The 12,932-nt window shown below is 31.3% G+C and overlaps 1 protein-coding gene across 1 annotated transcript in view; it reads left to right on the top strand.

The window, feature by feature from the left end:
* LOC146997128 (uncharacterized) overlaps positions 1–10,395 on the top strand; it is a 55,773-nt gene extending 45,378 nt beyond the window's left edge. Inside the window, exon 3 of the mRNA XM_085817813.1 lies at positions 9,222–10,395. Coding sequence (XP_085673939.1) covers positions 9,307–10,395 — 1,089 coding nt within the window. The 5' untranslated portion in view covers positions 9,222–9,306. The remainder of the gene's footprint in view (positions 1–9,221) is intronic.
* Positions 10,396–12,932: the final 2,537 nt, after the last annotated feature.

The raw sequence follows: 12,932 nt of genomic DNA, 5'->3' as shown, positions 1-12,932 counted from the left end.
GTCATCGACTCAGCATACGCAGCCATCAGGTTGAGATCCCAAACATTGATTAATTGCGCTCGACTGGAAATTTCATCAGCATGGTCAACGGAAGCCACCGTTTAAAAAATTTTCTTGTTCTTAAATATATGCTTATTCACTTTTGTAATATTACTAGATACTTATAATCACGGTTCCTTCACTTTCAATAATATATTTCATAAATTGTTGAAGTGCAGACACATACTTCATATTGTAGAAAAACGTTTCTCTGGAATTTTTGATGCAAATCCTGGTTATCTTTTCTAAGAAGGGAAAGTAAGAAAGTGTGCCATTTATAAAGCTTAAATTTTGCTAGATTTGCAGGTTTTTCGCGCTCGCATTTTACGTGCTTCTTAAGAATCTCTGGTAATAAAATGGGAACTTTCCATGACTTGTTGCCAATCTAATTGGAGAAAAAAATTTATTCTTTATAGGGATACTTGCGGGAGGTAACCGTCGAGCAATCTTCTTGTATCTGTCTCGTCCCATCCTGTTTGTTATTTTATTAAAACGTGTTTGGAAAATTTTTTCCTGATTGCATGGTTTGATTTGAGATGATAGATGTCAATCAGACCTTTTAATATGGCATCCTGAGCTGTTGGTGCCAGCAGCTTCATTTCCTATTATACCTGTATATTCTCATAATGGAATTTAGGCTAATAAGAGGAATATTCATTTCCATATTTATTGTTTTTAAAAGATTTTGAATAAGTAAAGATATTTTCTTCGTGGAACATTGAGCGTTTAAAAATCTTTGACAATCTGTAAAAATGCTCGCAAACTGTAACTTACTACTTTTGACAAAAAACGTATAAGTAATCATTTATTAAATTAATGAATTCAAACATATGAACATATATATTTAATAAAATAAAAATATTTCAGCGCAAATAATTATCGACGTATATTTGAAGAAGAAGAAGGAGAAGCAGGAATATACTACAGCGATCAACTACTAGAAGAATTGGATCCCCAATGTTTAAGATTGCAATACGTGTCGGAAACGTAAGTCTTTTCGGAAAAAATAATAAAACAAAACATAATGTTTCAGGTCCAGTTTAATTATACCTTTAATAATTTTTTGACAAAAACGCTGGTCTGGAAAATAATACGTTTTCAGATTTATAATGCTTAATGTTTTTTTCATTCCTTCATTACAAAAATATATTATAAATGTTTAAGATGGAAAATCCTATTGTGAAGAATTCAAATTTATTGTCATACCTTTTGATTATGAGGAAACGTTATTGCATTAACTAATGAAATATCTAAACAGAAAGCTAATATACAAAATACACGTGTTTAAACGGCCAGTTTGTAAAATTTGTGAATGAGAAGTTGTTATGAAGTTAGTTGTTGAATGTCAAATAGTTGATATAATTAGAGTAACAAAGACAAAAAGGACTTTATGTTTATAAATAATAATATATATGTATGTAAAACAAATTACGTAAACACTGAAATCCATCCTATACTCTATTCGGAACAAATCTAATATAAATTGTTCTCTTCATCTGTTTCTGTTAAACTATATATTTCTAGATTTACAGAGATTTAGAATATTATTTAGCTCGAGTTTTGAGAATGTACTCATCAAACATAATAAAAATTTCCAGATTCCAACTTTTCATTGTAATTATTTTTTTAATATATAATATTAAATAATTTTGAATTAATAGAAAATTAAAAAATAAAAATTAATTAATTAAAATATATTTATGTAGATATATATATCCCCATCACATGATTTACATAAAGATGATGACCTAGCTAAGCGGGAATTTAAATTTCCTGAATCAAATATTTCTCTTACTAAGCCACAATGTTGTCGAACTATGCACATTTTTTTCTATCTCTGTCACCGCTGACACGACGTCGTGCTACTTTCTTCCTATTCCAACAATATGAGAAATATAAATATTCTAGAAATAGGTAGGTTTAGAATTTCAAATGAATTGGAGCCGCAAATATGAATTGAAATAAATCTGAATATTTTATCTTATTCATCTGCCAAATTTGCTCTGTATTATAGATCAATATGTGCGATCAGAATTCCTAACATTAATTCACACACACACACATATACATATATATCTATATATATACGTTTATCGTATATATGTTATGGTGAAACGCCGAAATCTGGAGAATGTCGACTTTCACCGGTGAATGTCAACATTCACATAGTCGCTTGTTGTATGTCCGAAATATTTTCCAAATACTCTTATTTCTGACTTACACCGGTAAATGTCAACATTCACCATCTACTAATGGTGAATGTTGAACACATAAGAATATTATATTTTCTCTGTAATTCGGTCACGAAAAAACGCACTTAAATTAAGAACTTAAGAATGTAAGAACTTAAAACACACTGTACATTCAAAATGCGAAAGGAAAATAATAGAAGTTTAAAACTTACAAAATTACGTGATTCAAATCTTATTTATTGCAAAAACTTAAACTCTTATGACACTTTCAATTGCACAAGAGGCCCTTGCTTTTACGACAGCATTTATTTGTGGAACACTTCCTTTTGCAATGACAGCGTGTACATATACTCCTCTCTTTTCAACCTACACCAGAACACATCCGTGAGTGTCGACATACACCGGTGAGGGTCCGAATGTACAAGAATGTAATGCAATATTCGATCTTTCACCGACGTATTTGGTGAATGTTGACATTCTCCGGTGAAAGTCGACATTCTCCAATTTCGGTCTTTCACGGTAACATATATATATATATATATATAAAGATTATATATATATATATATATATATATGATTTTCCTTTTACAATTGAAATTTTATTCTTCAAGATGATTTAACTCTAGTCCCCGTTAAAACATTATTAACATTTTGCTTTCAAATTACTTCAAAACATCTTTCGAAATATAACTTACCAGTATGGATTCACTCTTTTAAAATAATTCTACTTTAATTAAACTTAGGAGATAATATAATCAATTAATCAATATTGTTTAGGAAATAAATTATTATTAACTAACTTTGCAGCAATTGCGCAAGTAATTGTAACTTCTTTTCGCACTTAATGAATTTAAGATCATAGAACATTGGATATGCTAAATAGCAGCTATTAGCGCTATTTATCGCTTGCCTAATGTACCCACTTTATATATTACCACCATTCTTCTTTCTTAATATTTTAATTTTTAAGTTTTATAAAGTTCTTATACAAAAACTTTACTGTATTGAAGGTTAGCAGCCTCCTTACTTTTATATCTTGCTAGTTTATCTGAAATTGAAATCATTTAATGTCATTCCACTAGATGAAAAACTTGAAAATTTAACGCCATGCCTGCTACAGATAAACCCAAAATACAATTTTTATGAAAAACATTTAACTGTATTTACATGATTACATGCGGCACTTGACATATAAAATATATAGGACAGACTAAAAACAATCTTAACTTTCGAATCAATAACCATAGAGCTTAAATCAAAACATTCAACGCACAAAAAATAGCATTAAAATAAGTACACCATCACAACTCAATACAGCAGAATTAGAGCACTTTAAACACCATGACTTCAACTCTATTCAACTTCAGATACTAGATATAATACCCAATCACAAAACACGAATTTTTCAGGAATCTCTCTATATACTAAAACAACGTTCACTTTATCCATATGGACTTAACACTTATATACATAGTCATAGAGATACTTCTAAGAAGTCTATTTTCAGCCAATTTAAGCACTACAGCAACAAAACGCAGAGAGGAATAAGAGGAAGCAAAATAAAAAATAATGCGAGATTTTTATCCACTTTGGATACATTTGCATTGAAAAAACAATTGAAATGTTTCTTTGACTCAGACAACTTTCCCAAGAAACCTCTCAACTGTTACACTCCTGTACTAATAAATTCCTTATCAAACTAAAAAAATTCATTCAATAAAGCTACGACGACACACAAATCATTAAAGACATGATTCTCGATTTTAGTTTTTTCGGACTCTCTAATAGTCTCACTCAACGCAAAATTTATTTTAAAGTCAATTTTCTACATCCGCAGTTTGACAATATTCATTTCTCAAGAATCATCAGAGATTGTAAAGATTACTTCCCCGCAGTTGATACATTAACTATGGTTGCATTTAAATATCAAAGGACCTTAAGCAACTTGCTGACTAACCACCATGAAATAGATGAAACAGCAGAATGACATTGTAAGACACCAATTTACAGCAATTACGTGGATTCTCATCACCAGCGCATAATTACTGGCAACCTGAATATCATACAGAACCATCAACTTAAAACACTAATGAGTTATGGTACAAAATTTAGACCAGTCAGAAACATGACTACAAATTTCTGTTACAAGACTTTCGAAAACAACATCAACAAAGTTATAGTTAAAGCAAGCTATCAACTGAATTTACCCATAGATACCTTATAAAAATGGAAAGCCAAAATTCTTCAACGCATATCCACCGAAATCAGTCACCTCAAGTTTAAAAGTACACTGAATTGGTCGCAACTTACATCAGATATTAAAAAATTAAAACAGCTCTTTACTATTACAAAAATAGTTAAACAACTAATAACTTTAGCATTATATGAAAACAATTCTACGCAGAAATTATTCATAAAGAACTTCTCAACGCGACTACTTATCAATTAGCCAACCTTACAGAAACATCTATAATAAACAGGTTTAAAACTTTTCATAAGAAACTCAATATTACTTTCAATGCAAACTACAACAGATTTACTAATCTTTATGCGATTCCCAAATTCCATAAAACACAATTAAAATTCAGATTTATTGCTAATGGAACTAATAAATTACCAGAAAAATGTAGACTATTATTTTTCAATTCAACTTAATAAAATCTGTAAATTTATTTTCAATGATTGTAACACTAATCATAACAATCCTGGATCATTCATAATAACACTCCTGTCATTAATACTATTCAAACCATTAACATCCAAAACATTAATTGCTATGACTTTGAAAACTTATATACCTCACTTCCTCTAGAAGAAATCTATACCAGTCTACTTGATCTAACTAAACTCTTCCCTGATATGCTCAATATCATGACTCTTGACAAATGGGAAACCTACCTAAAATGCACACTTTTTCATAACTACATCAAGTTTCAAAATCAAATTTTTAAACAAGTCAGAGGATTGCCAATGGGCTTACATTCCAGCACCTCGATCTGTAATATCTTTTTATTTGTCAAAGACTTTAACTTCGAAAAAAATCTACAACCACAAGAGTTAAATTACTACAAACACACCTACAGATATATTGATGACCTTATTACAATTAATAATTTTGATAAAATTGAACACTCCGAGATTTATCCGAATTGTCTTACACTTAATAAAACTAATAATTCACAAAATAGCATAGACTTTCTAGATCTTCAAATCATTAACTACAAAAAAATTTTACTTTTTGACAAAACAAGAAACTTCAATTTCAGTACTAACAAATTAATAAATTGGAACTCCAACATATCCAAAAAAGTAATTAACAATACTATAATTAATCAAATACAACGAATTAAAATTATATGGACAGATACAATAGATTTACAACGCGAAATTTTGCTCCTTATTAAAATTCTCAAAAATAATCTAATACCCATTCAATTTATCAACCATTGCCTTAAAAGAGCAGGCGTTAAATACTCACCCTAAATCATGTAACTGATAGGGATATGATAATTTGTTCCTAAACCTGAGAAGGCGGTATAAGTTGGATGACTATCAGTTGAAGGATTTGTATATAGTGTAATTACTCAATTGTATATATTGTAAAAACCTAATTGTCTTCAGACTCATGCTGTTACTATACTGTTACTAAAAAAATGGGCCTATTTCATGACTTTAGTCTGTCTAATAGCTCTTGGACAGTGAAAAATTCCTTTTTTCCTTTCTTAAATTCTTAATCATTGCGACACGACAATTAGCCAGAAATTAATTAATTTCCATTCACTAGTATTTTCAAAAAAATCTTAACAGACATTCTCCCTCAAATAAGAACTCCACATAATACATCCCTCAAGAATTCCGAGTCCAACCCACTACCATAAATTACTTCACCCAAGTCTTACCGACTGATATTATTCAAAGCCCCCACTGCCGCTAAGAATTTTCGGACACCCAACACTTATGAGTCAGACATGAAGAGAATACTTTGCCAACTCCCCCACTAGAAAGAATGTAAGTTACTTAATACCTTTTCTGGCCTTTATATCTTCATGTACATTCACTGTTCTTATTATATATTATTTTTTACATTTTTTTATATTACTTTATATTGTCTTTGATTTGTTTTTACAAACTTTGCATTATTTATCTTATTTTGTAATCTTCTATGTTTATTTCAACTTTACTTTGAATTCGATTTCATAATAACAATTTCCAATGTTTAATTTTTACAAATAATATAGAACTCAAAAGCATAAACATGAAGGAGTCAGGGACGGTTACTCGGGTTATATCGGCTTTCTCTACAGATTTTGCTTTTTACTCCAAATTGAATTTCCAATGTTTAATTTTTAAAAATAATATAGAACTCAAATGCATAAACATGAAGGTATCGGGGACGGTTACTCGGGTTATATCGAATTTCTCTACAGATTTTGCTTTTTACTCCAAATTGAATTGACTAAATTGCTTCATAAGAATAAGTTCTTTGAGTATAAGCATTGGATCATAATCCCTTCTATTCGCGGAGATATTTGGCCTGACTAGAATTGCCGGTTCGGCTTTAACTTATAACTCGAGTAAAGACGAAACACCTTCGTATTTACGTATTTTTATCAATTATTGTTCGTTGAATGGGAGTTGGTTTGTTCCCATTGAAAAGTCAATTAATTTCCGATCAATGACAATGATTACATGGTTTTAATTTTCCTTTTACAATTGAAATTTTATTCTTCATGATGATTTAACTCTAGTCCCCATTATTAACATTTTGCATTTTGCTAAACATTATTAACATTATTAACCAAAAACATTATTAACATTTTGCTTTCAAATTACTTCAAAACATATTTCGAAATATAACTTACCAGTATGGATTCACTCTTTTAAAATAATTCTACTTTAATTAAACATAGGAGATAATATAATCAATTAATCAATATTGTTTAGGAAATAAATTATATATATATATAATCGTTTATTTGAATGCATGGTCGGAAACGCTTTCCTGGCGCTATAGTGACGAGAGACAACACAAGAAAAATAGGGTACGAACAGTGTAAAGATATTTCTTTATTATTCTTAGCGCAGCGAAAACTAAGAAATAAGAACAAAAACATTGGATTGTCATCAAAGAAAGTATTCGAAAGTTCCTTAGGAAAGTATCCTAAACATGGGTTTGGTAGGGGTAGTCCAGTGCATTGTTCAGCAAGATCACGAGACCTCACTTGCATTATCACTTCCGCTCGGGGTAATTCAACACATTCGGGAACGAAACCCCTGTTAGAAGTCCAACAGGAACTTGTGGCACATATCGTGGCAGCTGCTGGGAAAGTCCTGAGGATGCACAGTATTTTCCAGAACATCTTATGGTCGATGTGCGAGAGATGTGATACCTGCATCAGGGTGCAGGTCGTAATTTCGAACACCTTCTTTGAGGTCCATAAGTGTCTAATTTTGTTCCTATTTTTTAATTTCTCTTGTGCTAAGCATAATTGGTGTCCGTTCTTTCTTGTGTTTTGTGTTGTTTGTACCGGCCAGGAAAGTTGTTTCGGCCCTGTTTTGCCATTTCATTTTTCCTCGATGTCGTCTCTCTCATATATGTGCATAATTACTTATGACTCAAGTGTTGCTACTATATGATGAAATTTACAAACACGGTGTTTACAATACTACATATTCCCATCCGAAAATATCTTATTTTTTCCTCTTGCCCTTCAAATAAGAAATGTGTGTCCTTCATTGTAAAATCTCCTGGAACTTTAATACTTCTTTTTTCGAGGACAATGGAGAAAATATTTCAGTATAGGCAGCTGTCAATATTCAAACATTACATTGTGAAAGCCATTAAAGTGATTTCGGCCATTAGCCGAAACGCTCAGAAAGGCTTAATTCGCATAAGGATTTAGGAAATACATTTTGAAAAACTTAGCAAATTTTCCTTCAATAAATTTAATGGAACAGGCAAAAGAAATTACAGGGAACAATAAATATAGGAGAAAACAGATATTTCTTTTCCTAATTTGTTTTACTGTGTTTGATTTCTTTCTTTCTTCCTGTATAAATAATTAAAACTTAAAGAATGTAACTGAAGAATGAGAATAAAATTTTCAATTGAAAACAAATGGTGGCAAAACTCCTAGTGCTGCTCTGCTGGACGACGAAATAGACCAGCAATATTTTCCGAATTTGGAATAACAAGAGAAAATTTGAAACCTGTGCAGCCAGCGATGCAAAGGGATTCTTCTGAGAGAAAGATGACTTAAATGAGGAAACTCGGAGATAATGTAATGATGTGTAAGGTTACCTCTACTGGGATAATAATAAGAAAAGGTTAAAATACAAAATACGTAAGTAAATTATACAAAAATTGAAGAAATTTAAAATATCTAGCAAGCGTAAGAAATAGTAATTGATTCAAAACCTAAATGAATCTAAAGCTCTCAAACTTATACTCGTTTAAATACAGGTTTTTCTGATTCAGAAAGAACGTTACGTGTATATCTTCTAAGATGCTTTTTCCATCCTTTTTTTTTTTGTAGTTGTTTCATTTTTGATTTCAGTTTCCTTTTTTTCTCCTATTTTGCAATTTTCCCCATTGTTTCCCTCTGTTTTTAAGCCACCTGTTTATTATTACTATTATTATTATTACAACTTATGCAAAAATTAAGTAAGGAAAAGTAAGGCACTGAAACTTTGCAAATTATCACATCTACGTGAGATTCATGGTGGTCGCTTATTGCATACAAATCACGCCAAATTCTTTAACTTCTCTGCTTGGCTTTAGGTCCTTATAACGAAAACAACCAATTCGCCCTTTGTAGAAAAATATTCTGTCAGGCAATAAATCTACGGGGAGATTTTTTCCTATGAAACTGAGCCCAAAGTGTTATATAGTATCTAAATATTAAAGTGTTGTACATGTTAAACGTGATCGTCGTTGCATTACTTTCACTTTTTTACTACTGAAATAAAGATATACTGATTATTTTGTAGATTGGAAAACCCTCCTTGTGATCATGAAAAGGAGCAAAAACTGGAAACCGAGAGAGAACTAGAAAAGAAGCGAGAACCGGAAAAGATGCAAGAACTGGAAAAGAAACAAGAACTGAATAAAAAGGAAGAACCGGAAAAGAAGGAGAAACCGCAAAAGAAGGAGAAACTGCAAAAGAAGCAAGAACTGGAAAAGAAACAAGAACTGAATAAAAAGGAAGAACCGGAAAAGAAGGAGAAACTGGAAAAGAAGGAGAAACTGGAAAAGAAGCAAGAACTGAAAAACAAGAAAAAACTGGAATTGACACAAAAACTAGAAAAGAAGCAAAAGCTGGAAAAGATACAAAAACTAGAAAAGAAGCAAGAACCGGAGAAGATACAAGAACTGGAAAAGAAGCAAGAACTGAAAACGAAGCAAGAGCAGGAAGCGAAGCAAAAAATGGAAAAGAAGCAAGAACTGAAAATGAAACAAGAGCAGAAAAAGAAGCAAAAACTGGAAAAGAAGGAAGAACTGAAAAACAAACAAAAACTGGAGAAGCAACAGAAACTAGAAAAGAAGCAAGAACTGAAAAAGAAGCAAACACTGGAATGGATTCAAAAACTAGAAAAGAAAGAAGAACTGAAAAACAAGAAAAAACTGGAAGAGATACAAAAACTAGAAAAGAAAGAAGAACTGAAAATGGAGAAACTACTAGAAGAGATGCAAAAACAAGTGAACAAAGAAGAACTGAAAAGGCAGAAGGAACTGGAAAAAATGCAAAAACTAAAAAACAAAGAAGAACTGAAAAAGCAGAAAAAGAAGCAAAAACTGGAAAAAAAGGAAGAACTGAAAAACAAACAAAAACTGGAGAAGCAACAGAAACTAGAAAAGAAGCAAGAACTGAAAAAGAAGCAAACACTGGAATGGATTCAAAAACTAGAAAAGAAAGAAGAACTGAAAAACAAGAAAAAACTGGAAGAGATACAAAAACTAGAAAAGAAAGAAGAACTGAAAATAGAGAAACAACTGGAAGAGATACAAAAACAAGTGAACAAAGAAGAACTGAAAAGGCAGAAGAAACTGGAAAAAATGCAAAAACTAAAAAACAAAGAAGAACTGAAAAAGAAGAAACTGGAAAAAATGCAAAAAATGGAAAAGAAGCAAGAGCCGGAAAAGATGCCAGAACTGGAAAGATAGATGAGTCAGAAAAGACGCAATACCTGGAAAAGAAGCAAAAAACGGAAAATAATCCAAATCTGCAAAACCAGCAGGAACCGGAAAAGAACTGTCAAACCCGAAAAGGAAACCGGATGAACTGCGAAAAGAGCCAGAACTGGATAACGACTGTAGAACGATTGATTTAATGACCAAACGAAGCAAGACCCGAAAAAGAAAAATAGAACAAATAAATCATATACCACTGCAAATAATACCACTGCAAGCATTAAATATCAACGTCAAAAGAATAAACACCTTTCTTCAAGGAAGCTTTGCAATACACTGTCATAAGCCAGAAGGTATAGAAAAAATCAGCTATAACCTCATTGCCAAAACAGTTGCAAAAGATATAGTTAACGTAAAACTTCCGGAAGCCACAATACCAAAATGCACAATTCATAATACTCCAAAAAATTTCAACTCTGATGAACTGATTCAAATTATAGCCCAAGAAACATAATCAAATATTTCCCACCTAAGGCCTTTATTTAAACTGAATTATCAAAATAATATCGATAAATGGATCATAAAATGTCACGGTCAAACTTTCCAAAATTTTATGAGTAAAAAACAAATATATATTGGATGGCGCACCAATAAAATAACCGAGTTTATCGGTGTACGCAGATGTCAAGTCTGTCAGGATTTCTCTCATAAGACAAACCAACCAAAATGCTCATTCTACGGCGGAAAATATGTTTCTTGCTGTTATTCCCAAACTCCGTCCTGCATAATCTGTTGGATTAACAATAAAAAGTATGAAACAAAATTTGACTGTAAACATCCAGCTTTAGCTATTTCCTGGTCCACATATCAAACAAAAGTTAGACGAGTAAAATCCAATACATATTATCAACAATAATGCAAGATCCTGCAGACTATCTATAGACCCTTTCCATCAATAAAAAGAATAACAATGGCATCCGTTTTCTCAAAATAAATCTTCAAAGAGCAAAGACCGCCACCGACCAACTATGTCAGTATCAAGTAGATTATCTGGCAGATTTTATTATAAATCAAGAACATTATTGCATCACTGGCAAATTAGGAAGAAGTCCAAATAACTGGGCAATTATTCAACGTCATGCTTCAACGGGTGTTTTATCTCCTCGTACAGCCATATTCATTCCAAACAATAAATGGAATTCTACAATAATTATTAATACTCGAGATATAATCACAATTTCAATCAATACTAATGCATCTCAGCTTCTTATTACTAGTATCTATATATCTCCGTCAAAAATCCAAATCAAACCTTATCCATACTAAATGAAATCTTACAACAATAATAATAGTCCGCATGTTTTTTGTGGAGACTTTAACTCGCAAAGTACTTAATGAGGATACTTACAAACCGATCACAGAGGAAGAATACTTGAAGAATTTTTAAATGCAAACAATCTCATTCTACATAATCATTTTACTGACCGACCTACCTTTGATAATACCTACAATAATTATTGGACTGATCTTCTTATTTCTACAACACATCTTGATAATAAAATTAACAACAGATCAATACTAGATGAACATACCGAATCTTATAACAAATATATCTCTTTTAATATAACTGAATATACGTCCTTTACTGCACTTACCAGATTTAAAATCAATAATAACAAAAAAAAAAAAAAAAAAGAAATTTCAACAAAAGTTCAATCCAATTTCAAATGACTTTCTAAATGCTATTATTCTGTGTACAACCAAAACAGAACTTAATAATATTACCAAGGAACTTATCAGAAAGTTTCAAGATACCTACGAACGTACCTTCTTCAAAAGATCATCAATACCCATTATAAAAATCAACTGGTGTCGAAAGAACTCCGCTAAGTCAAACACAAAACACGAGCATTACGAAGAAAACTGAAATCATCGCAAACTAATGAAGAACGACTCAACCTACTTCAAAAATACAAAAAACGAAAAGCCCCATATAAAAAGCAAATAATGTCTGCAAAGCTTTAAGCATGCTGCAACTATTGTTCAAACAACCAGTATACGTATGGCTCATTGTACAAAATTGAAACCAACAAAATCTTCCACCCAACGCAACTTACAGTCACTAATAGGGGAAATAATGATAAAAATGTTACGAAGATCACTTTAGAAAACATTCTAGATGTTATTCTACCAAAAGAAAACATATATGATGATTTAACTGAACAAAGATTAATTCGTTGTAATCTACTTCCAAGAAAATGATAACACATTTACAGCCATGGAACTCAATCTATTTATTAAAAAACTCAATAACGAAAATGCTCCTGGACCAGATAGAATCTGCTATCAAATTATACATAAAAGTAATCCTAAGCTAATTCTAATCTGCAATAAATGTCTCGAACTTGGTATTTTTCAAGACTGCTATAAAACAAGACAAAACATACTCTTCCTCAAAAAGAACAAAGCTCATGAAAATCCTAATTCCTATCGGCCAATTAACCTTCTACCATCCCTTGGAGAAAATCTGAAAGTTGTATTATAGGAAGACTTGAATACCATTTTCACCA

The sequence above is a fragment of the Stegodyphus dumicola genome, chromosome 5 (genome assembly GCF_044657685.1).
Source record: "Stegodyphus dumicola isolate Sdum_Otavi_A_Nest chromosome 5, ASM4465768v1".
In the NCBI taxonomy this organism is placed as follows: Eukaryota; Metazoa; Arthropoda; class Arachnida; order Araneae; family Eresidae; genus Stegodyphus; species Stegodyphus dumicola.
The sequence above is the reverse complement of the archived record's forward strand: the minus strand, read 5'-3'. Positions and strand labels throughout refer to the sequence as shown.